Source organism: Typha angustifolia, chromosome 10, assembly GCF_048772165.1.
Source record: "Typha angustifolia cultivar Huaian chromosome 10, ASM4877216v1, whole genome shotgun sequence".
In the NCBI taxonomy this organism is placed as follows: Eukaryota; Viridiplantae; Streptophyta; class Magnoliopsida; order Poales; family Typhaceae; genus Typha; species Typha angustifolia.
Genome location: NC_133248.1, coordinates 2,318,841 through 2,346,065, shown reverse-complemented (window position 1 = coordinate 2,346,065; position 27,225 = coordinate 2,318,841). Strand labels below are relative to the sequence as shown.

Sequence of the window (27,225 nt, the reverse complement as noted above, 5' to 3'; positions counted from 1 at the left end):
CTGATCCTCTCAGCTAGAGTTGGTCTCACCACCAAATGAGTAACAAGTTTTAAGCTCGCTCTACTGGAAATAATAGGATTATCAATCCTCTACAGATCCTTTAAGAAGTTCTCCTGCTGGGTGATGAAACAAGCCAAGTTGCCCGTAGACTTCTGGCTCACGACGTCAGCTACCATATTTGCCTTTCCTGGGTGATAGCTAATAGTGCAGTCATAATTATTTACCAGTTCAAGCCATCTGCGCTGCCTCAAGTTCAGCTCCTTTTATGTGAAAAGGTACTTCAAGCTTTTGTGATCAGTGAAAATCTCACATTTCTCCCCATAAAGGTAGTGCCTCCAAATTTTCAATGCAAAGACTACTGCTACTAGCTCTAAGTCATGAGTGGGATAATTATGTTTATAATCCTTGAGCTACCGTGAAGCGTAAGTGACAACTTTACCCTCCTACATCAAAACACAGCCAGGCCCATGTGTGAGGCATCACAATAGACCTAATAGCCCACTCCACTACGAGGCACTATAAGAATAGGTGCAAAAGTAAGTCTCCTCTTCAGCTCCTAGAAGCTCTCCTCACAATCATCCGTCCACATAAAATGCTGGTCCTTTTGAGTCAGCTAGAAAGAGGGCTCGAGATTTTTGAAAATTCCTCCACAAAATGTTGATAATATCTAGCTAGCCCAAGAAAACTATGCACCTCTACCACGGTGCTTGGCTGTTTCCAACCCAAGAGTGCTATGATCTTAGATTGGTCAATTGGATGTCCACTCCTGACACCTCATACCCTAGGAACACTAGCTTGTTCAGCCAGAACTCACATTTTGAAAACTTGGCAAACAACTTTTCTCTCATCAAGGTCTCTAATACCAACTAGAGATGCTCCTCATGCTCCTGCTCTGAGGTTGAATATATCAAGATATCATCAATGAAGACCACAACAAATCGATCTAAGAATGGATGAAAGACTCGGTTCATTAGGTCCATGAAGACAGTTGGAGCATTAGTTAGCCAAAAAGGCATAACCAAGAACTCATACAAACCATAACGAGTGTGAAAAGCAGTTTTGAAGACATCCGCTTCCCTAATCCTCAGTTGATGATATCCAGACCTCAGATCAATCTTCCAAAAGAGTCGAGCTCCACGCAACTGATCAAAAAGATCCTCAATACGAGATAGGGGATATTTGTTTTTCACAGTCAGCTGGTTTTAGTTGCCGATAATCAATACAAAGACAAAGAGTGCCGTCTTTCTTCTTAACAAAGAGGACTGGAGCTCCCTAAGGTGATGAGCTAGGCCTAATGAAACCTCGATCCAGCAAATCATCAATTTGTCCTCTAAGTTCCTCCATTTCCTTTGGAGCCATGCGATAAAGAGCCTTAGAGACTGGTCCTGCTCCTAGAATCAGGTCAATGGTGAACTCGACTCCCCTGTCTAGTGGAAGCCCTCGGATGTCCTCAAAAAAAATATCCGAAAACTTTCGAACCACTAGCAAGTCAATTAAGGCTTGGGCCCCACTAGACTCATCAGACATGATTGCCACCAACTACGGGTGGTCCACCCGTCGATCCTTAAACAATTGACACTATATGCCATCATTAAGCTACAAGATAACTTCCTTGCTGTAGCAGTTAATGCTGGCATGATAAGCAGCTAACCAGTCCATACCCAAAATCAAGTTAAAATCATGCATCTCAAGGGGTAAAAGGTCTGTCCTAAAATCCCATTTGCCAAAAGTCAGAGTGCAAGGACTATAAATTTAGCGAATCACCAAAGAATCACTCATTGGGGTAGCTATGAGTAGAGGTTCATCAAGAGGCTCTCGAATTGTATCAGCATACCTCAAAAATGAGGTAGAAATGAAAGAATGTGTAGCCCCAGGATCGAATAGAACTTTAGCAGTATGAGATAATAATGTCATAATACCTGTCATTACATAAATAGGTTTATAAAAAAATTATTTATTAATCTAATAACAATTATATTATTATTATTATTATCTATTTATTGTTATTATTATTATTATTATTTGAAAGAAAGAAGGGACAATTTGACTTCTATTAAGCAGAATTCTTAAATTCTAAGTAAGCATATTTAATTGTTACCTATCGCCACATCATTAGATGCCTCTGCGTCTTGCTCCGTCATGACAAATACTCGACCAATACATCCGCCTCTTTCTCTGCTAGAAGTCCCTGATCATGCCCCACCACGTCCTCTACTCGCAGCAGTACTAGCTCCTGAGGCTCTAGAAATAGTTGGCGTAGTCATAGTGACTGACCCACCAGCTAATAGAGGACAACGGGGTCGAATATGTCCAGCTTGTCCACAATGATGACAAGTCACCTCCCGAGTACTAAGACAATCCCGAGATAAATGTCCCCTCCAACCATATGTATAGCAAGTCCTCTACTCCAATGCAGGTCGTCATGTAGATCCTCTGCTACTAGTGCTGCCTGTAATCGCTGCTGGCCTCTCACTACTGACAGAAAGTGATGTCTTACTAGGTCTGCCCGAACTCTGTGAGCCGGATCTACTCGGAACTGCACTAGAATTGGCACCACCAGCATAAGGGTGAAACCTCGGTCGATAAAAACCAGAGGGTCAACTCCAACTCGAACCACCTCCTCGTAGATGCCCATCCAAGCAACCTGGACGTCTGGCCACTCACTCCTACCGTTGAGAACGCTCCTCTAGTAAATCTCTCTCGGCTGTCCCTGCGTTCTCCACTAGCTCTGCATAAGTCAGGTTCCTCGCTATATTCACATGTTTACAAATCTCAATCTGTAATCCTATCTTGAATTGCTCAACTCTGGCAATATCATTTGGCAAAACTGTAGGACAAAAATGGGATAAAGTATTAAACCTTTCCTCGTACTAAGCTACAGTCATATTTCCCTATGTTAATTGGGTAAACTCCCGTGTCAACTTAACTCGAAGGGATGCTGGGAAGTACTTCTGATCAAAAGCATCTGTGAATGCCTTCCATGTGATGTACTCTCCTATAGGCTGGTCTGGCATCAAGCACTCAGTGGCCTTCCACCACTCTTCTGCCTCCCCACGAAGAAGAAAAGTGGCAAAAGTCATCTGCTGATCCTCTAGGCACCTGAAAGCAGTCAGGATCTTCTTCACATCCATGAGCCACCAATTCGCCTCCATAGGATCAGTCGTGCCACTAAACACTAGAGGATTAAGCTGCATAAATCAGTTTAGTGGCCACGAAGATCCCTCTCCAGCTTGTTCGGCTGGGGTAAGATGCTTGGACGATCCATTGACGTGTTCGTCCTAGCCGTCGCCGTGCGCTCACGAACTAACTCCTCAATGAACCTCTCCTGCCGTCTGACCAAATGCTAGAGGGCCTCCACGCTGCTGGCTGAAGCATCCACAGTCGGCTCATCAACTGGAGTAGAAGCTCCCTCAGAAGTAGTTGCTCAAATCGATCTAGCCCATATAGGTGGCATTCCTGTTAAGTTCAAAATAATTTATTTATAATTCAGAAATTATACCTACATGTCACTAACATCTCATATGTCCAATCTATCATGGTATCTAAACTTTCTAAATCAATATTTAGACTGTACCCTAGAAAACTTGTCGAATTATAGTGAATCTATGCTTTGATACTAAGTTGAAACACCCACTTTCAAAAATCACATGTTCCTCACGTGGAGAGATCCACGTGATTCTCATATGACCTGTCAGTAGAATAATCTCACAAGTATCTGGGATAAGTCTAGGAATACCATAATAATCCAGGCAAATAATCCAAAGTTATAATTATCACAGGTCTCAACAAGCCTCTAGGAATATAATTCCATTTATAAATTTTAAGCATAAAAACCCTCATAGAGGCTAAAATCCAACTAGGAATAACAGAATAAGCAATACTAATAGGAAAATAAATTTGCTACTCCTCGATATCCACGTCCTCTATAATTAGCTCTGAAATATTTTTACCAAAATGGCGATGAGCACAGAGCCCAGCAAGTATAATCTAATAGTAATCTATGAATATTGTATTGCATGATAAATAGAAATACATAACCATAATTATCAACATATCAAGTAAATGTGTACAATACAATTGTCAATAAACTTTCATCATCATAGCTCAATATATATATATATATATATAAATCCATACAGAAACCGTGTCACTAATGCCATATTTCACAAAGCAACATAATATCGAGAGAGACTAGTCATCTAGCAGTATTATCGTCTATACATGCCTGTCGACGCTACATATAACTGGTTGTCTATAGCCATTAGACTAAGGACTCTAATCGTAGGCCCATTATCACCACTCTAGTAAATCATCATATAGAGTAGAATCATTACTTGTAGCTGAATTATTGCATAAAGCAGAATCATCGTATACAGCAGGTAAGAGTTCACAGCTCGATAAACACCTTGACCTTGCGTCTTTGGGTACCGCTAGAACTATAACCCTCCCTCTCAATCATCTTACTAATATCATTCTAGACTAGTCGACAATCAGAGCAGTGTAATCACCTGAATGCTCTACTAGCTAACAACCTCAGGTGTAGACCACTAATATAATACTATATAGTACACTATACCCTTAACCCCGGGTTGAGTGGGTGAGAGGGGCATTGCCTCGTTGGGATTAGACTAATAATGATATGTGCATGTGGTGCCATGACTTTTATTATTTATTATATCATGATCAAAGTAAAATATATTAAAATTAAATATGAGTTCTATCATACATATGCAATAAGTAATAATTAATGCAAGAGAAATGACATATGTAAACATTATTGGTAGAGTAATATAGGATCTAACTTGCCTAAAATATCTTTAGAATCTGTCTCACTCTCCTAATCAATCGACTCCTCCTAAATTTCAGGATTCTCCTCGTACAATAATGGGTTCGAGGATTGAGGTGAGGGGGTTTTGATTGGTTGCCGACGCTCTAGTGATCCGCTGTCCGCAACAAGATCTTCGACGGCTCGGAAAAAGAAAAGAGAGGAAGGGGTGGAAGAGCGAGAGAGAGAGATTACGAAGAGTAGAAAGCCAGAAGAGAAGGGGTGTTGGAGTTTATATAGAGTTGAGGGGAGAGAGGGCAGACTCCCACCTCTTGCAACTAATTGCAAGAGGTGAGGGAAGGAGAAGAATAAGTCAGCGCGTGTGTTGTGGTTAGAGTGCACGTGCATGGCGTGTGCGTTTAAATTTTTTTTTGTTCATGGGTATTACAGAGGCTATATATTATGAACCAGCTTGATCCAATCCGAAATAATTCTAGATTAGATTAGGGATGTGACTTTCGAAGGAAGCTGCAGATAATCTAGCTATTGAAACTTCCTTTTAGATATGTTGTCGCCCTTGAAAAGAGCTTTCTAATGAATCCAAGATTACAAGATCTTGAGATCTTGGCCGAATAATGGCCAAATGTCAGATACATCCTAGCTTGATAGCCCTTCAATGGCTATATAGGTATTAGGTTAATTCTTCGGTGTAAAGGGAGAGAAATTGTTGAAGCAGAGGGGGATTAGAAGTTAGAGGAAACTGACCAAAGACTTGGACGGTGGAAGGAAGGAGGTGGGAGAGGGCACTAATGGCTAGAGCAAGTGGAGAAGGAGATAAATGCACAATGCCGTTTTTAATTATTAAATAAATTCTAATTAGAATTTCGTCTACATATTTATAGAGGCTCACCCTAGGGATCTATCAAATAAGTTAGAAAACCCTAACAAACTAACAATTTTTATCACGGTGCGTTCGAATGCGGAATTACAATTATTTATCGTTGCAAACGTATGCAGGCATTCGAACGATAGCGTTCAAATGGCTTGATTCCGTTTGAATGCACAATTTGCGTTCTTTATTTTTGTGAACGCGTGCAGGCGTTTGCATAACCCGTTCGAATGCGATGCTTGCGTTTAAACGCCCCCTAGTAAAAATTCATTTTATTTCTTTAAGCAAAAATTAACTAGATAAATAGACTTATCCAAATAAACCTAATGTCGCGAGTAGAGCCTATACGGATCGAGTTGTATCATCATATCCTAAGTAAGGCGATTAGATATTCATAAGCTAGTACTTAAGAGAAGAAATTGCTTTATGTGAAAGCTATTTATATAGAAACAATGGTGAAAAAAATTTATTGTCTAGGCAATTTTTAGAGAATTTTACAATCACACCTTATATTTTATCTATTTTGTGATTCACAGCCGTCTTTGTAATCTCACACCTATCTTTTCTATATAATTCTCATTAAACACTCTCCATTGGTATAAACGATACCAACAAAAGAATATTCCGTTATAATATATAAAATAATTTTAAATATCTAATTATTTATGCCTTCTTTAGAGAAGTGATTAGGAGAGGAAAAATAGTGGTGAGAATATTTTAGTAATTTGATCGATATTAGTTAGTCAAAATAACGTCAAAGTATTAAATGAAAATTATAAAGAAAAAAAAGAGATTAAGTTATAAAATCGTCAAAGATGAGATATGAATAACAAAATAGATAAAATATAAGGTATGATTTTTAAAATATATCAATTTCTATAACAGTTTTTCGGAAACAATTAAAAACAGACTAGACAGCGAGTTTACTGTAATAATAGTTTGAGAAATAGTTTAAATGAATTCAAGGAAATAGTTTAAAGAAATAGTTTAAAACAGACCTAGTTTGGTAAATATTTTATATTTTAGTAATATTTTTGTCAAAAATTCAAGGAACAGCCCACCGAATCGCGAAAACCAGAATGGAGGGATGGAGAGCTGTTTCGCAATGATAGCCATCCGCCAGGTCATACGGTGCTCCGCGAGACACCGCATCAACCGCGGTTTGGACTTTAATATTGAAACTGATCGGGGACGAATCCTGACGTCACGTGCTCTTTTAATGGAATAGGAGTTCCACTAGCTTCGTAAAACGTGCGTCAATGCTCTACAACGTCAAAGTAGGTACTGTAGATTCTTTGGGAATGGAGGGCAGATATGTTTGAAAATTAAATAGTTTCGTAGATTACTCTCTATATTTTATTTATTTTATAATTTACAGTCTTATTTTTAAAAAATTTATAACTCGATCCTTTATTTTTTTTAATCATTCTCATTTAATATTTTAAATTAACTTAAATGATCTTAAAAAAATATATTTTATTATAATATATAAATAAATTATCACTATCTTCTTCGTCATCTATTTTTTCCCAAAGAAGAAGAAGAGGACGAGGAGAAGATGACAGAGGAAAATGATGAAAAGTAGTGGTGGACAGCGATGGTGGAGGAGATAGGTGAAAAAGATAGTGAAGAAATATTATAAAAAAAAAAGGGAATAGTAGGAATATTTAAGTAACTTACTCAACATTAGTTAGTCAAAATAACGACAGAATATTAAACGAGAATTATATGAGAAAATAAAGAGACGGGTTATGAAATCCTGAAAGACGAGTGGGATGTGAATCACAAAATAAATAAAATATTAAGTATGATTTATAAAAAAATATTAAAAATAAAATACCCAATAATTTGCATTTAAACCCTAGATATATTTATAATATTAGTTTTTATATTAGAAATGTTATTAACTTTTCTAAACCCACGTGCGGGTCGAGGTGCTGCAGAACACGGTCAAAAGATTTCAGCTAATAAAATTCAGTTCAGACGCCTCGATACGTCGAAATCACAGCTACTGTAATATTGGTGTTTTCATACATACATTGCCAATAACATTCACATCATTTATTCTAATTAATAGTCTACGCTGTCCACATTTTCGCACACTAGTAGCTTCTCAAAATATCGAGCTTGAATAAAATATATTTTAATTATTTTATTAGGCTAAATATAATTATTTATACGATGATATTTTAATTATCTTTCATAAAAATATATCTATATATTAATATTTAGCTTACTAAATATTTAATATGAGACTAAAAAGATAATAAAAATATATGCATGTATTATGTGTCGAACCAGATATATGCATAGCCATTACCATTTCGGCTTGAGCTTAATTCAATTAAAATCTAAAATCTAACGAGTTTAGACCTCTAAGAAAATACTAAAGGTATAATAATAAGTGCTCTTTGAATTTTTGACCGGAGTAACCTTGTGTCAAAATTTAATATAGAAGAAAGGTTTGTTTCACTATAACTTTAGTAAAATACTTATTATAAATTTTTTAGATAGAACATTAATAGATTCAGCTAAATTTATGTCAGCTATTTTAGTTGCCACTTATTAAGACGCTGATGATGTATAATAAATTAATAAGAAGACAGTGGACTTATTATCTTTTATTTATTTTTTTAAGATTATTATATTGATAGGTTGTTTATTTGAGCATAATCTATTTCGATTAAAAAATAAATTTTGGATGAGGGCTAATTTGGTAAAAAGAAGTCGCGATCGCGGATATATTTCTGCGATCTTTTGTTTGTCCCCTTGGGAGTCGTCGTTTCTCGAAACTCGCACACCGACCACGCGCTCGGTCGGGTGACCAGATTCCTCATCCCCTCTTTCCTCTGCCTTTGCATCTCACCTGAAATGCCACATAATATTTGACACCTGTCGATTTTTCTATGATGCCACGCTGCTCATCACGCTGGGCCGTCATCTTCCTTCTGGTAACTAACCAGTGGAGAAATTTTGCAAAATGACACCTACATGTCCACATATTTATAGGTCTGCAGGTATTTTCCAAGGAAAATACGAGAGTAATTTCTAAATAAAACTAACTGACGGGGGCTTGTACGTAAAATACGCATTAAATGTTAGAATAGCTTTTTAAATGCAAGTATACGTTGTTCTTGCGTGCCAAGATAACGACGCCAAGAGGATTTGCGAGAGGGGGCCCCACTCGATTCGATCCAGCCTCATCTTTTTCTTCCTCCTCCTCCTCCACCACCACCACCACCACCACCTCTTCCATCGCCTTCCCCCCTCTCTCTCTGCCCCCTCCACTTCAAAAGCCTTGCCTTCCTCCTTCGTAGAGTTAAGTTTAGGGTTAGGGTTTGGAGTCCAGTAACGGCAGCGGTGGAGGCAGCTGGGATGGCGAGGCGGGGGAGGGTACAGCTGCGTCGGATCGAGGACAAGACGAGCCGCCAGGTCCGGTTCTCCAAGCGCCGGAGCGGCCTCTTCAAGAAGGCCTTCGAACTTGCCGTGCTCTGCGACGCCGAGGTCGCCCTCATCGTCTTCTCCCCCGGCGGCAAGCTCTTTGAGTTCTCCAGCTGCTCCAGGTACGCCTTTCCCCTCTTAGAAACCCTAGCTATTATCCATCTTGTTATCATCCTAAGCAATGGCGGGGAGGTGATTAGGGTTTGAATTAGGCGAGGGAACTAGAAAGGGGAAGAAGGAATCGAGGTTGTCGAATGATTAAGGATTCTCCATTCTATTGATTCTTCTCGTCTCCTATAGTCTTCTTTGCTCACCTTTGCTTCTATTTCGTAGAAATTTGGGGTATCTTGCCGATCGACGTGTTAGTTTCATTTTGTAATCATAAAATATCTGGTCATGTCGAGCGCTATTAGTTATATCCATTTCCATGCATTTATTAATATAGTGTAAAGTGTAAACATAGTCGAAGCTGCTCGCATGCTCCATTCTTACCGGTGACTTGTACTTTCTTTGTACTGCTATTCTTTAATTCGTCTGGAGTAGCATGCGTTGAGGGATGTATGAAGTGACTCTCCGATGCGGCCATTTCGATATCATGAGTTTGCATGTAATTATTAGATAGAATCTATGACTTAGATAGGGTTTCTGTTGTAAGAATAAGTATATCAGGTGTTATTATGCTTTGTATGATATCCTGGAAGAGAGTGGATAGGTAGGATCGACTCGATTGCCGAAAAGACCAGGACTTCACTATCCTAAAACGACTTTGCAACGTAGGCTACTTAGTCTTTTGTTGTCTCATAGAAGCACCTCGTCGTTCCTTTCTAATTCATTTTATATAGAATGATACTCTTAGATACACAAAAAGTTGAAATCCCACCTTGCCCTGGAAACAATTATGGCTTGCTCAATTAGAAAGTAAGGCTGAGTGTTAGATGTCACAAACTTGTATGTTCTTATGTTCTGGGAGATCGCATACTCTCAATAGTAACAGATGTTACTTGGTGAGAAGGTTAACACTTAACTATGCAACAGAAGTTAACATGCTTGTAGGTGGACTTGAACCATGAGTGAGATTTGCTGAGGCATCAGTAATTGATGTTAAGTTGTTAACACATGTGGCATATGCATGCATGCTAAGACGAGGCTATGTACCTCCTCCTCTTGTGGAGAGGCTAAATAGCCCATAGTTATTATAATCGGACCGGACGGCACTAGATTGGTAAATCTGTGATCCGACCACCAAGTGGTTCCCTTTTTTTATCGGACTAATGTAATTGACCCAATAAAAATTGGTGAATCCGACAAAATTCAACCAATGAAATGTGCAACTCGGATGAGTTTATGTGAATTGATTGGGTTGCTCTTTTTTTTCTTTTCAAAGTTACCTAATTGTTCCTAATTACTCTAAGGGTAATTTAGTCCTAAAATTAAAGTAATTATATTAAAAAAAGTTAAAAGTGTAATTAAGATTTGACTTTGTACAAATATGATTTGATGTACTCAGAATTAAATGTTAGTTTATACATGGCTAAATAATTTAAGAAATACAATTATGTTGCTTTTATAGATATGATTTTTAGTTCTTAGAATATTTAGAACTATAACGTATTATTTAAATATTTACAATAATTCCAAAATAAAATAACTAGTGACTTGAACTCTAGTAGATGCTGGTTCAAATAACTATGAAATAGTCATCTCCACTAGGGGGCACCCCTCTCCTTAAATCCTAAGTGAGGCGGCCGACGGGGCACACTACTCAAATTATGAAAAAAATGTCCTCTTTGGTTCCACAAATTTCTGCCATAATTTATTTTGTATCTTTTACTAATTTTCTTATATTTTAATTGGTGCCCGTTTTACTCGTGCATGTCCCTAATTACTCGCTCCATGCTGCTAGGGTTCATTCTCCCTTCAATCCAATCCAATCCAATCCAATCCAATGAAGTGGGGTCCAAATATTATTTCTTAGGTGGTCTGTTATTATCTTAATCTAAACCTTCTAAACTAGAACATATCTATCTAAATTAGATGATAGTAGAATATAAAAGAATAGATCACCTTTCTCACTGATAATTTTTTTTTCTTGAAGCGCAATGCATTTGTTAGATCGATCATCAACGCAAGTGATAACAATGATTAAATAATTTAATCATAGGTGAAAATTTAATGTGTACTAAATTTTTTATTTATTTATTGCAATTAGTTTTTATTTAATCGTGTGACTATTATTTCATGTCTGATCATATATTGAACTAGAGAAAATTACATAAAAAAAGTTAATAATTAAAAACAATACAAAACTTTCAATAAATGAACCCCCTAGGGCCAATTTTAATTTTTGCTGATTTATAGACATGAGGATTAATCATTTACTGATCATGATTAGACCTAAACTTCGTTGGTCTTAATAAATTTTTTTATTAAATTTTAAGTACTTTAAATATTTCTTGAATCTATGTGACTTTGATAGCTTTGCCAAAATTCTCGCTCCACCACTGGCCATTTCCAAGCACTGAGGACCCTATATGCAATGGGTCCTTGGTTTTGAATGAAGTTTTTCATATTGTAAGTATTGTTAGTAAAGTTGCTCCTTTAATTCTTGCCTTCTTTTTTTTTTTATCATGTAATATTTGTTAATTATTTGCAACTGAATTAGTTATTTATCTACCTGTATTCTCTTTTCTTTTCTGCTATGTAATATACTAATATTTGTTAATTATTTGCTCCAGAATTAGTTATTTCTCTAGCTGCACTCTTTGTTTTGTGTATGTTGTGGCTGCTGTCGCAAATACATTTATTTTTTCCATGTATGTCTGCTTCAGACTTCATTGGGAAGAAGAGAAGGATACTCTAATGTTGGAAGAGCTAACTAAATCTGATACAAAGTTAGCTTTTTTATTTTATTTTTATGACCTACAAAACTAAGGACCATAAAATAAATCAAGAATAGCGTAGAATTATAATCAAGATACAGAAACTAAGTATCAAAGGATTGATGTTCTCAACTAGGGGTATATCGATTGATGATTGGCATAGACCTTGAACATGAACCTTATTAGTTATGTTAGGGTGTCTAAGCACCTTATATTCTGGAAAAGCAATCCTCAGATCTTATCATGACTCTTGCAATATATATAGCAGTAATAAAGGTTAATATATCTAAACGTGACCTACTCTGATGGTGATTTTATGGGTCAATTAAGTTGCTGTAGACAGCTCCCACATGTTAGCTTAGTTCAAATTGTTAGTAACGTAGACAAGTTCAATAGTGGAAACAAATTATCCAAATCAAACTAAGAAAAGCTAGATTGACTAAGACAATCAATTGGTCCAATAATACAAGTCAATTTGAAGCAATTGAATCACAATTTATCTAGGTATGTCCCTATAGGTTATGATTCCTATATCTAGATTCTAGATGTATGAAATTGTCTCACAGCTTGTAAATGCACTTCATTTATATTGCGGACCTAAATATTTTGGTAATAGGAAACTTTAATATGCGAGAATGCTACAGTTGCACTTTGTGAACTGGTTAATTGATAGTCTCAATTTTCGCAATGTCACTCTCGACACAATGTGCTTACAGTACCTCAAATTATTAGTAATTAAGACAACAATGTAAAGAGTCAAACGGGTATAAGAAAGTCTTATTTGAGCTATCAATTTACATCTTTCTCTTAACACCTTAAATTCTATAGCCTGATTTTTTTTGTAAGGCCTAATAGCATTGTATATCAATTAACAAGATTTTAGTGTTATATTATATATGTTATTCACCAACTACTCAAGAAATACACTTGACTTAAATAGGTGGATGTTGTTATATTGACAATGAAAAACATAACAAAAATCTATGGAGAAAATTGCACTAGGACTTCCTACTTTGCTACTATTTAACTCACCAACTATACTAAAAACTTAATTTGTTAAAGAACAAAACATTGTTCTTTTATATTCTAACAATATAAATAACTTGCTCACATTTTTTGAGACCTAACTTCCACAGTGCCCTAGCCTCCTAGCAGAGAAACATAGCTCTAATATTATGGGCAGGTTGTTTTCCCAACTCTTATCTCTTCCAAGCCGGATGGGCAGGATGGATGTAATGAGGCAGCTTTCCAACATCCATTCCTTTGCCACTTGCTTTGGACTCCTTTCTGTCACATACTAACATATCTTTGCCTCTTGACCCTCCTTCTTTAATTCAATTCAGCTTTGCCAAAGTATTATAGATGAAGCCATAAAAAGGCCTCAATTCAATATACACTTAATTCAATTCAGCTTTGCCAAAGTATTATAGATGAAGCCATAAAAAGGCCTCAATTCAATATACACCTTCTACCTCAATAGTTGTAGAAACACTCCACGACCCAAGAGTAGACATAATGAGTTCATTAGATAAATCTCTTTACGTTTCAAACCTTTGTTTAACTTAATCATTTTCTTCATGCATCATAACATTTGCTTGTCCAATAGTTCTCAATAGCTTCTGTTCTTCCTGCATTAGAAATCATCCATAGATCTTCTATATTGGATTTCCCATCTCACCATATGATACTTGAGTTATGCAAGCTCTTTTGTCCCAACATATCTCGCTCCCCTAAGCAAAAGCATTACCGCTTTCTAAATCATCATGTTTTACAATTCATGGTAGTCAAACATGGCATCTTTCCATTCTTGGTCTGGCCATGCTCCTGATTTGCTTTGTCAGGTACTTAAATCAAATTGGAGATAAGCTAGGTAGGGGAAAATGGCATATTTGAAAGAGTGAGACTGATCACCTCAAAGATCCCTAAATTCACATTAAAATTCATGATGATTATGGATTATGGGTTATCTATGCAATCTTGATTGACCAACTATCAAACAATCCTCCATAGGCAGGACCAGCTTATGGAAGAGAATTCAACTCTACCTTCGATCCCTCTTTCAGTATGAGGGTGTTCAAGGAATCTCATGTTGCCATTCATTGATTCTCATTCTAGTTAGCCCAACCTCTATGCTTGTGTGCGCTTCTTGTCTAATTAGAGCTCCTAAGCTAAAGCTTCAGCTCTCAATCCATCAGTCTTTTATTGTTCAGAGTAACATCTTTACAGTAACCTTCCAAAATCTCATTTGAAACTAGTTAAGAGTGTAAGAAAAAATATATATATAGAAAGAGGCTCAGCATCTACGATAGAATCTGGTCAGCTTACTTTGCTAGGCTATTTAGTCATTTGATTCATTTTGCCACATTTTCAGATGTGCAATTTTATCTTTATTAGCTTATTTTCATAAAGAGGTAGCCTAATTTATAGTTCAAAAACATTCCATTCTTATATCTTCGTCAAAACATGATTACAGTATATATTCGCAAAGGTGCCTTCATCTTATCAACCTTGACATAAGAGTTTTGTTTATTTCATAATCGATATATCAAATCTTGTTCATGCATTACGTTGAGTCGACATTCAATAACTCTAAAACATTAAGGGGAACAAGAAGCCTTCTATCTAAGATATTTTTTTCATGAAAGAAGTAGTTACTCGATTTAGAATGCAAAAGTTGAGCCAGAGAAAGCAGATGTGATAACCTAATATACCTTAATTCCCTTAGAAAGCCCTCCAACCCATGACATCACCAAGAAATTTTACTTCATATTAGCATAAGCTTTTCCAATATCTAGGTAAATAAAAATTCTCTTAAGGTGTTGTGTTGGTTGATAGGAAGTAGGAAAAAAAATGTCAATTTTCTGAAAGTGCACTACTTTATGATGTTTGGATGGAGAAGGTGGAGAGTAAGTTTTTCTACTTTTCTAAAGCCACAAAATTTTTTTAATAAAAACGTATTCCACTTCCATTTTAAAGGGAATTGAGTGACGCTTTCCATTTTTTTTTTTTTTTTGTATGTAGGGTTCCCAAAAAAACCTGTGGGCTCATGAGGCTTAGCTCGAGCTCTAATTTAGTTGGAGCTGGGGTGATTTTTTAAGCTCGAATGTATTATCGAGTCGAGTCGAGCCAGCATTAGCTCGCTCAAGCTCGGCTCGATTAGGCTCGTATATCATACATATAACAGGCTAGCACCGTTGGATCTAAGATCTAACAGATAGTATGATAATAAAAACCCTATCCAACAATCCCTTTTAATATTGTCTCCTCCGCAAACTCTCTCAAAATCTTCTCCCTTGGCCCCATCCGCACCTTCGTCTTCTTTGCCTATCTCCATGACCTAGCCATCTATGCTATTCCACTCCTCCGTCGAGCCCTCACCGACGGGATGTCTGTTGCCATCCTCACCCTTGACAGCCGCTTTGTCGATGGATCTCCCATTCCCTCCTTTCCTCCTATGGCGAGATCTCTCGCTTCATCGTTGAGGTCCAAAAACTTTAACCAACGATCCTTTTTAATACCATCTCCTCCCCAAACTCTCTCACCATCTCCTCCCTTGGCCTCATTTGCCAAGCCCTTGTCGATTGGACGTCCGTCACCATCCTCACCTTTGACAGCCGTTTCGTCGGTGAGATCTCCCCTTCCTTCCTTTCCTCTTGTGGCGACATCTCTCGATTCGCCATCGAGTCTACGTTACTCAATGTCACGTCAAAGTCCTAGACACTAATGTTTGGCTCGAATCTCCGAGTGAAGCTGACAATGCAATTAAATCGCTCTCGCTGGTGCCAGTCTGGGCGAGAAGTTTCTTGAAAGGATTTCGCGCCGTCAGTAGTTGGAAGGAGTTTGCCTTAGCAAGGGATCGAGCTGCATCCTATGGATTGCTTACGAGCCATTAAGCTGGAGCTAGGCGTGAAAACAGATCGGATACGGATCGGATAATGCTCAACCCATATCCGGATTCATATTTTTAGTTCGGATACGGATTCGGATACGGATATTAGACGGATAGTAAAATTTAAAACCATATCCTAACTAAACGGATACGGATAATTTTCAGAGAAAGGATCAGATTAATTGAATTTAAAATAATTATAATATTTTATTTAGATATAATTAACACAAAATTATTAAAAGTTTTACAATAAATAATTTTTTTGTATGTCAAATATATAAAATTAGAGAAATTAATCTCTATAACTAATATATAAAGTATTATTAGTAACAATATTAATATTTACTATTTAAATAAGCAAACTAAAAACTGTAAATCATTTAAAAAAATATGCGGGTAAACGGATATCCGATATCCGTATCCGAATCCGAAAAATATATCCGACCCGTATCCGAATCCGTATCCAATCCAAGTCGGGTCGGATAGCGGGTCGGGTCGGAGTTAATCCGACCCGTTTTCACCCCTAGCTGGAGCAAAGCTGAGCCAAGCTGAGCTTTTCCAGCTCGCTCCAACTCGGCTCATTTACACCCCTAATTGTATGTCATCATTAATTGTCATAATTATTTACTTTTTCTAAACACCTTCAATATTTATCAAACACAATTAGGTTATGAGTACCTACTACAAGGTGACTTCACTAGAAACTTCTACCACTTTCTTTCCACCATTTATTATCAAATAAAGAAACCTAGAGCAATAATAAAATCAGATGACAAGTAATCATTTTTTGTAGAATCATTCCCCAATTAATTGAGGTTGATGAATCCCTTTGGCCATGTGACAATACTTGCAGAGTTGCAGTAAAACTTCATTTTGAGAATAGAACATTGCTCACATCTACTATCTTCGTCCTTTTGCTTTTGCAGAACATCCATTCATAATTTTAAAAAGTAATTGCACAGGCTACTTATGCAACCACATAACTATTGTTGGATAAACTGTGTTCAAATTGTGGATTGAATATGCATAAGGGCACGCATATAAACTGCCCACACTGCATATGCATATGATAACTATATGCTGTATTGAGGGAAATGTGCCTATGAGAGGTTTCTATTTTTTCTCGAATATTTCGTTGGTTATGATAACTATATGTTGCATATGCATAAGGGCCACTTCTTGCAGCTCCAGAAGCAATCCCTTTCTCTTTAGAGACATCAAGATCTCCACAAAGGTGCCAACTTCTCCTCCAACTTTGACCTTCCCCTTAATGTAAAAGAACTCACTACACCTTCTTTCTTGACTATCTAAACCAGTATAACCCTCACTATACTAGTTTGAATCTATGTTTATTCCATATCCAAACAAGGCCTTAATACCCTCATGTTCATGCAACAAATAAATATCTGCTGAAGCTCATGGTAATATGCTCAAGTAGCACGTTGTGATAAATATCTATATTAAATTATGTATAAATATATATTCTTAAGTACCAAATAAGATAAATCTTATATAATTGTGTATTGTTTTTAATTTTGAGATATATACGGTTATTATCCATACTTTTATATTTGATTTTGTATAAATATATATACAATATTATTTCAATTTTTATCACATCCTATTAAATATTTTCATTGAACACTAGATTAGTGGTTGACATATTTGCTAACTTTTAGATATTATATTTAAATAATGTACCATTTTAAAGCATTAAAAGCCTTCACATTTTCTTATTATACTTTATTAAATTCTTCAAATTATTAATTAAATCCAACAATTTTTTTAGAATTATTTTAGTATGTATCTAAATTTGTTGCACAAACTACATTTTGCGTCTTCTATTATACACATTGGATCATATGGATTTTTATCATTTGACAATTGCATTTTGTTTTTGATGCTTCACACCTTAACAATAGTTTTTTTTAGGCCTCGTTTACTTTAGGAATAAGATCAATTAGAATAGGTATTCCTTTTTATTACTTTTAAAATGAGTGTCTTTGTTCTAGGAATAACGATTCTTATATTCACTTGTATTTTAGAAAAAGAGTAATAATTATCTTGGATGTTATATAAAGTGAATAAAAAGATGGCAAAATATGTTATTTTTTATGAAATCATTATGAATACCCTTTGATTGGATATAAAATAGGTTGATAGGATAAATACTAAGAAAAATTTAGTAATTGAGTTAGTTTGTAATATAAGATGTAATTTTAATAAATAGTGTTTATATTCTAAAATGAGGTAAATATGATTATTCTAGAATAAGCTGATATATCCTAGAATAACAAAAAAATTATTCCTAAAGTGAACAGTGGCTTAAAGAATAATTACTATATAAATTAGTTAAAAGAACTGTAAATATAAAATGACCTTAATACTCTTAAAATAAGTTTTTAAACTTGTAGGTAATAATTAAAGGGAGACGAATTTTATAGTCAGAGGTGGGGTATTTTATAGATTTAGTTCTTTATTTTTCAAAGTATAGGAATATTCTCTATTCCATCAACTACTTGCTGCTGTTAGGTTGAAGTTAGCTTTGAGATATTTTTAAAACATTAAAGGCAAAATGTAGGTCAAATGATAAATATCCAAAAAGGTTTGGTGTGAAAGAATGCGTTTTGCTTGGGTCGAACAAGACGTGAAAGAATGTATTTTGCTCATATCAAAGAGATGTGGAGAATAGCTATCCAAATGCCGAAGGCATTAGTATCAGAATAGCCTTCATCCTAGGGAGAGCTCATCATGGTCTACATTGCTTGAATCTTAGAGAACTCATATGGGAACTAACCTAAAGCACGTATTGCTTAACATAATAATTTGGATTTTTTGAAATTTGGAAAAATTTAGAGAAAATCTAATCATGACGGAATTTTAGCTAAAAATTATAAAATTTGGATTCAGATCAACTCGTATGGAGTTAATCTAAATTATACCAATAACCCAATCTAAGTGGATTTGATAGATTAATTTCATATTTTTTTGAAATTTGGGGAAATTTTTTGGAAATCAAAATTTTCTTTTGATTCAAAATGTTAGTTCTATGCGGAAATATCCTTATAAATAATAGAACTAGCAAAATTAAGATACGTCCATTATTTGTAGATCCCAAATTAGTTATTAAAGTGCACATAAAAAAAATGGTCATGACCGACCGACATGGGTTGACACTAGGTTGTTGTGCCAATCTGGCAAACACTCGTACTGATCAGCACGACTTGGCACATGGTACAACCCTGTGTTGAGTACTGACACTCCATCGACACGGTTAGTACCGATCGACACAATCATTCTGCTTCAACCTGCAGTCCACATCATGAGTTATTAGAGATCTTAGACAGACCTCCCGATAGGAGTTGCAAGATGCCACCTCTGCATTGTGTATAAGCCCCAAAAATCTGAGTGTTCCCAATTGGACATGTAAAAACTAAAAAGCTTTCCTTATGACGTCTTCATCTCTACTATCTCCCTTTTCTACAGCCTTCCTACAGTTCGGTATATTCTCCTATGTATATAACCTTCTTTTCTCATCGGAGCTTCTCTCTTTTCTTCCCATTAGCTAGTGTTGTGTTGATTTGTTCCCTTTTACTTCTCGAAGGCCCAAAATCAACTGTATTAAGCTTTTAATGGCAAGATTTTATCTTTTGCCCTACCAAGGGAAACACCACCGGAGAATAAGGAAGCAAAAGAGGTCAAAATGATGGCTTTATCCTATGGTAATGAACTAGTGAGAAGAAAGTGAACACACAGTGTATTCATGTGGACATTAAATAACTTGAAATTTTTTCATTATGTAGCAAAAATTACCTAATCTATAAAAAAGAATATTGATTCTAAGTTATTGCTCTTACCAGTTTTGCATGATTATCTACACTATTACCTACCTGTTGTATCTGATGTAAGTATAACAGTAAAAGACAATTTGAAGTTCCATCTGAGGTGTAACAGTACAAGCCAACTTACAAGATGCTAGTTTTGGCCTTGATTTCAATTTGTTGTCAATTGAAAACTACTCTGTTAGGTGCAAATTTTTCATTTTTTTCTAGGTTTCAAAACTGAAACCAAAACAAGAAAAAAGAATTGCCTCCTTGTTGGCACCCACTGTGCTGTCGTCTTGTCAGCATGGTTGGCACGGTCATTTGTATAATAGAAACCCAAGAATAGAATGAGAGGAGGAAGGATGAAGCTAATTACTTGACTCACTTGTTCCTTATGTCCTCATCACCAGATGTCCTCTTCCTGTGTTGACATGCCACAAATTAGGGAAGAAGCCTTTCATTGCTAAGGGAAGATGATTGAAGTAGATTTCCAGTTTGGGGGTGTAGTCAGTAACTCAAGTAGAAGACTCTATAATCTTTAACAAACCTAGATAACTTTCCATGATTACACTGCTTATAATGTTGTTGTTTTATGACTATATATTCCAATGTACCAAGTTTTATTAATATTGGATTCTCTCTAGTCTCTAGGTTGAGTTTCCCTTGTTTTAGCACATATTCTCATTGATCAAATTTAATCTATTCACCTAGTGACTTGACAATATCAATGGAAGGAATAATCTTAACCTGCTATATAAAAATAGTGTCAATTGGGGCTATGATGAGAAAGTATATTCATATAATCAAGGTTTAAAAACTCATAATTGGGATCGGCAAAAAACAACCGCTAGAAAAAAACAATACATATTGGTCGTATCCGCTATATCGGTTGTATTAACCATCAGTATCGGATCAAACTTTTTTTATTACATAAAATTTTAAATATTATTAAAAAATATAGGGAAATTTCTAAATATTTAAAAAAAATAAAATAATAATAATTAGTCACATTGATAACCAAAGAAAAAACTCACTGAAAATTGTGATGAATTTCGAGCTGAATTTGGTGAATTTTTATGTTTGTAAATTACTATTGCAAAAGTGAAATGAAGAGAGGGATCTCTCTTCTCTTAACTTTTGTTTTGCAATAGTAAAAAAGAGAAATTAAAAAAGTGAGTAAGAAAGAGAAGAAGAATGAGAAAAAATTAGGAAAAAAATGAAAGAAAAAAATACTCATTCAAATTCACCAAAATATAGAATAGTCGGAAGGGCTCACCAGCTCAGCAGTCAGATAAGCTCAATGAAGTGTGAGATAGAAGGTAAAAATTAGTGTTTTTAATGACGAAAAAGACGGCCTCCATAATGGGGCGGTGCACCATCTACCCTACTAAGCCAATTGGCGTTGGCGAATGGCAGCCTGCCATTTCTTGATGCTGGTCGAAGTGAAGCAGGTCGCGTTTTAATAAATAATCTTTACTAAAAAAATCATCGCTCGCTTCTCTCTCTCTCACTTGCTGCTCTCCTCTCGCTCGCCTCTTCTATTCTTCACACCAAAACCCTTGGAAAAAAAATTTCTTCGACGGCCAACAACAGCGAAGGTGGCGACCAGTCACAAAGTGACGACAGTCTCTCTCCCACTCTCTCAGTCTCCCTCACAATGGATGGTACCTCTCTCTCTCTCACACACTCTCCCACTCTCTTTCACTCTCTCTCACTCACTCTCGCTCTCTACAATTTTAGTGTTTTACTATTTTTAAATTTTAATTATCTTGAGCTTAAATGTTCAATTACTCTTAATCTACTACAGTAAGAGGCTATAAGAATTAATCAGAGAAACTAATTGTTAATTAGTTTATGAATTATTGTATTAAGATTGGTGAATTACTATTTTTTTCACTATCTTGCATTATTAATTGGAGGATTTACTAATTACCTGCAAATTAAGTATATAGTTGTTGATTAGAGGAATTTGAAATGTGAATAAACTAGAGTTAGTAATCAGCAATTAGTTATTGATTACTGTTTTATTGTTTTTAAATCAGTAATTAATTAGTACTTGATATGTCTTCCTATTTTTAAATCAGTTGATTGTGGACATTATTGTTGTGATTATTATAGTTGTGAATTGTGATCATGTTATTTAGTATTTTGGTATAGTGCACTATCATATTTTTTGTATATACTGTGTTGGTCAACTTACATATAAGTGTATAATATATATTAAATATATGTAATATGTATATTTATTTATTTATTATTTTTATAATAAAAATACTAGACTGCTTTGTCACCTCTCTTCCACTTAGGCGTTAGGCTGTAGGGTGACCGCCCGCCACCTATGCGATCTTTCAAAATATTAGTAAAATTGAAAATGTTGAAAACAATACAATTAGGGTATTAATTACTAATGTCTCGTAGGTAAGATCTATTTAGATTTGACCTGAATCTTAAAAGATTTCGTTTTGGTTAAGTTTCGACCGATCCAAACAAGTTTCAACAAATATGGCTGAGACAGATTAGTTGATCCCATATCAAAACCTATCAGGATCAATATCAGTTATGGCCAATCCCAATCCAAATCGGTCAATCCAGGATTGGCCAATTTTGCAAACCATGCATATGATCGTTGTTTCCTATTGATCAAAGGATAAAACATTGTGATATTCTATATTGGAGCCACTATGAACTACAAGCAGTGATAAACTTACACAACACTTCTCATCCAGCATTGGAGACACAGTTAGGCGTTACCAGCAATTTACAAGAGCAGAGCATATTGACAACAAAGAGGTAAAAGCTTCTTTTTGATCACTTTTCTCTTTTACGTTTTATTTACAGAATTTATCTCATACTTTTTAATATTAATTAATAAACTTAAGAATTTAACTAGTGTTTAATGGTATAAGAATGTTGAATAAAAAATGAATTTGCACCACTGAACAGGAATACAGTCTGGTGGCCTGTAAATGCCAAACAAAATGTTCAACATGCCTATTTACATTTCCAGTTATCTTTCATGAAGAAACATGCTCCAGTTTTTGAATTTTGAATTCATAGCTTGTTTATTTGGTGAATGATTTGAAATAAACATTTGTTATTTTCTCTTTAATTAGACCATTAGCCTCAATTTTGAATGACAAGCAAATCCGCCTCACCTACAGCTAGCCTCTTTTGGCAGCATTCTTTTTCTGAAGCAGGGGAAACAAAATGATAAAGGATCACAACATTACTTAGTTGTCTTTTATCTGGTGGAGATGCAACTTTGCCTAAAGCCTATTCAACAACTATTTACTAGTCCTTTCCACTTAGACTAGTGCTCTTAACAAAACCTTGCCTGATGATTTGATACAAGTACAGTTCATCATATTATGTTAGTGTGCTTTAGTGCAAATAATTTGATAGTATGAAGCCATTTGACACATCATATTGGCGCTTATATCATAAGCAAGAGAAGACAGCATACCTCTTGACACAAGATACTTGGCAAAATTTTCAACTTGCCATCCATATGATGCAAATGCTTGTGGATAGGAGAACACTGTAATACCAGTGAACTGTTTGATAATAATTAAGAATAATATGTCATCATGATAAGTATTTAATTCCATGAAATTTCTTATCTGTCATTTCTTTCTAGCAGGAAACTGTTCTACTTATGTATGAAAAAATTATAAAGCAAGAAAAAATAGTACTTATTCTCATTGCAATCTTACCTAAAGACATGACTGGAAGTGAATTTTGTTTCTCTGCAATGAGTGGCAGAGTACAAATTCATTCTGCTTATCACAGACTCTATGCCAGCTTAGTTAAAACTAGTTGTTCTTGAGAAATACTCAACAATTTTCTGCACTTAATTGTTTTCCCACCCTGCCCCTAAATTTGTATTATTTGATTTAACCAGCTAATAATCATTCTGCAAAATATCCTTGTGCTATTGCAGAACAATGAAGAAAATATATCTTCCTCAAATATCAAAACCAAGCTAATGGAGATTTCTGACTGGTATATATAAGGATGTCTACAATATTTGCAACATAACATGCTAATTCACCAGTTTAAAGTTTAAAGTTTATGCAGGTCTCATAAAATAAATGTTGATAAGCTGGATGCTAATGAACTTGGACAACTGGAGAAAGTATTACATGATGCATTAACAAAGACAAGATCAAGGAAGGTCAGATTTATGTTGCACTTTGTACTAATTCGTGAGGGTTATTACTGACAGCATAATGTTTATACTGCTGGTTCATAACCGATAATATAATAGCTATGCCCAACTAACAGATATTTATTTTTCAATATAAGAAGTATATATATGACAATCAACATTCTCATGAACTAACCTATTAACAACCTGAAAATGGGATTCTAATGTCAAAAACAAACCTCAATAATGCATCATACCATTGTCTGGATTTGGATTTACAATTCAACAAGACTTCAAAACTATAAGTTGCTCTGTGTTATAACTTGAATTCATTAGTCTTGCATGTAGAACCTACATTGAGTTGTAAAACTTGAGTGTTGTTAACTCAGAATGCAACTGTTCAATACAGAGTTATAACGACGGTACTCAATTTACTATCCTACAGGAAATTCATGTACATCCAATTGATATTGTTCATAATTATCTTCTCAGTTGTCATGGACTCATAATGGATGGCTCCCTACTAGGTTAATTTCTTCTCAGATGCTTAAGCAACACCAATTATATTTGGTGCACTGATAAATTGTTAGATCTACTTATGTCTACATTTAATTGGTCCCATACAGCTAATATATATCAGCTTATTATACTTTGTTAAACACGAAATCTCTAATTTGAAAAGGAAAGATAAATGCAAACTAGCGTATTCAGTATAAAGCCTGTATAGTCGATCCAAATTTACCAAATCAGCCAGTTCTATTTTAGTAGATTTGGGCTTTGATCTCAAGCTAACATGGTCGAGGTAAATATTTGTTAGTGGATACCATATATAAACTAGATTGCAAATGATTAAAAGCTGTGTGTTCCTATGTAAACTTTGTCACTGTTCCTGTTAATATGACATAGCCTCTATCAAATTAAATCATGGCAGTACAAGGCAAACTCATTTTATTGCATGGATGGGACTAGTCTAACTAGCTATTTAAGCACTTGTATGAGAAATTATATATGTTGACATAAAAAGGATTTTTGTTTCCTGCATTCCTGCATTATAGTATTATGCTACTTGAAACTCTGGTAATGAATCCTACAATCAACTGGAGTCTAGAAACTTTTGTTTTTCCACTTATCATATTTCCTAGAAATATTGGCTTGTGGTGCTGTACTAATTGATGTTAACTATCACGATGTTTTTGTTTCAATTTACTCACCATGTATACTTTCACTACTCAAGCTTTCTAACTGCTAACAATAAATTACGTAATTGGATATGCTTCTTGAACTATATAATAGTTAAATATTTGTACTGCTAGATTCACATTGCCGATTTAGGTATAATAAAGTTTTAAACTGTTCCAAATGTCCTCTTAATTTAGATACATATTTCTATAGTGATTACTGCTGGTTAGAAGTATGGTAGCATGTTTTAGCATTATATGCTGGCATCTGCATATATGTAGCAGTGCAAACCCTTGCCAAATTATTTTATCTCCATCGACAGAGTCGATGCACTTTCTTAATAGCTGGAGATGATTTTAAACAAATGTGGGTGTGAAGGACCCATGAAAAAACTGGAGTATCTTGTATCTGTTGGCACCTAGATATCAAGATATAGAAGAAAATTCTAACTATAAGGAGTTACATCTAGGTGTTGTCTATACTTTGTCATATGTTATGTTAGCGTCTCTGACAACTTAGGGTATCTAGTATTTACCATATAGTAGTACTGCTACCTAACAATATTACTCATCTAGTTTTCTTACCTAATTGCCTTACCCTCTCTCACATTATGAGACTGTTCTAGTTAGAAAAATGTCAGAGATAAGGAACAAACATGCTGCAACTCCAATCAAAGGACATAAAAATGCAGTCACATACCAGCTTCAAATGACAAAATCATGACCTCAGATTGCTTGTTGCCTAAAACTGATGGCTGAAACAAGAAATTAAAGAGGAAAGAAACAAACTACTAAGATCTAAACTCTTTTTTTTTATCACTTTGTTCTCATCCATTGTTGCTTGCTTCTGTAAATATGATGGTTGTTAGAGTTGCTTTCTTACAGAACTTAACCTCTCTCATTAATATCTTTTTCTCTTTTGGTGAATTGTTTGAACTTTTAGGAGGCAATGACAGATAGAGAAGCCGCTGCTGTTGCAGAAAACCGAAGGAAGAGGAGTCGTGCGGCGAGGGATCACAAGATTAGCGGGTGACTCGTTCGGCCCATCCAAGTGTCGACACGTGCCAGTATGCGACGGTATCAGTTATCGCCGAGTGGCCATGCACGACACCACGGCCGTGAAAGAAATTAAAATTAAAAATTAAAAAAAAAAAAAAAAAGAGGAGGAGGAGAGTATTAAGCACGCAATTGGCTTCCTTCTTACTATAAAAATAGAATAAAATAAAAATATAAAAGGAAAGGAATAACAACTTTTCCAATGAAGGAAGCCAAGAAGACTTGTATGTTGTTATCACTACTAAAAGTCTTAGAATCCTCCCTCTCTGTGTCTCTCTCCGTTTTAAAAATGCTGTGCATCTCTCATTTTAAACTTTGAAAGGAGCATATCATGCATGCCTTCTCCTCTACACACATCTCTATAAGTTGTTTATAGGAGATACATTAACGTCATATGAGCATACCTCATATATATATATATATATATATATATATAATGCCACAATTACCTACAATTTTGCTAACTGCATGCAACGTACAACCTGAATCCTGGGAAACCGATCTTTACTCTTTAACGGTACTGTTCATATGATGCTCCTGGTATATAATAACCATGATAGTACTAAAACCCACATCAAAAGAACAAGATGGATGTTGTTACCTGCTCACTTGCTAGTCCGTTAATGCGAGAACTTTCTTCCTCTAATGTGCTTTTGCTCCAGAGAGAGAGAGAGACGAAAGGCGACTGGCAATGCATGGAGGACATACAGAGAGAAGAAGAAGATAATGATGATGATGGTGATGGCGGTGAGTTGGGAGAGAGATTCCAAGAAATACGGAGAAAGAGAGTGAGAGAAAGAGACGGTGTGTTTAAAGGGGCACAGTTTGACGTCTTCCAGCCGGAAAGGGACAACGCAAGGAGGAGTACATGTACTTTATACAGAGTTATCGCCGAGGTGGCTACCGACTTTGGGCAAAATTAGGGTTTGCCTTTTACTCCCCTGAATTTTTAATATTTTCAAATCGAAACCCCTCCATTCTTTAGAAAATATTATGTGTTAGATTAACACTAACATTGCTGGGAGAGAGGGGGAGTATTCCATCCACTTCAGATTATTATTTTCTAAATAAATAGTAAACACAATAAGTTTCATTTAGAGGAAGCTAGCTTAGAGCCCACCAAAATTTATATTGAGTGGAAGCTAACTTAGAGTCTT

The 27,225-nt window shown here is 35.5% G+C and overlaps 1 protein-coding gene across 2 annotated transcripts; it reads left to right on the top strand.

Moving 5' to 3' along the window:
* Positions 1 to 8,850: 8,850 nt before the first annotated feature.
* On the top strand, positions 8,851 to 26,341 carry LOC140769017 (MADS-box transcription factor 51-like). Of its 2 annotated transcripts, none has more exons than XM_073109524.1 (5): positions 8,851 to 9,217; positions 22,414 to 22,477; positions 23,628 to 23,689; positions 23,756 to 23,861; positions 25,956 to 26,341. In XM_073109524.1, the coding sequence occupies exons 1-5, from the start codon at positions 9,030 to 9,032 to the stop codon at positions 26,043 to 26,045; spliced, it is 510 nt and encodes a 169-aa protein (XP_072965625.1). In that variant the 5' UTR covers positions 8,851 to 9,029; the 3' UTR covers positions 26,046 to 26,341. The 2 variants fall into 2 exon arrangements, with proteins under 2 accessions (XP_072965625.1, XP_072965627.1); XM_073109526.1 differs by having other exon boundaries at positions 8,862 to 9,217; positions 23,765 to 23,861.
* Positions 26,342 to 27,225: the final 884 nt, after the last annotated feature.

Excerpts from the sequence above, each read along its gene's own strand:
- LOC140769017 (XM_073109524.1), top strand. The coding sequence starts at position 9,030 with ATGGCGAGGCGGGGGAGGGTACAGCTGCGTCGGATCGAGGACAAGACG. Across the intron at positions 22,478-23,627 it reads AGCATATTGACAACAAAGAG|AACAATGAAGAAAATATATC; the intron begins GTAAAAGCTTCT and ends GTGCTATTGCAG. Across the intron at positions 23,862-25,955 it reads CAAAGACAAGATCAAGGAAG|GAGGCAATGACAGATAGAGA; the intron begins GTCAGATTTATG and ends TTGAACTTTTAG.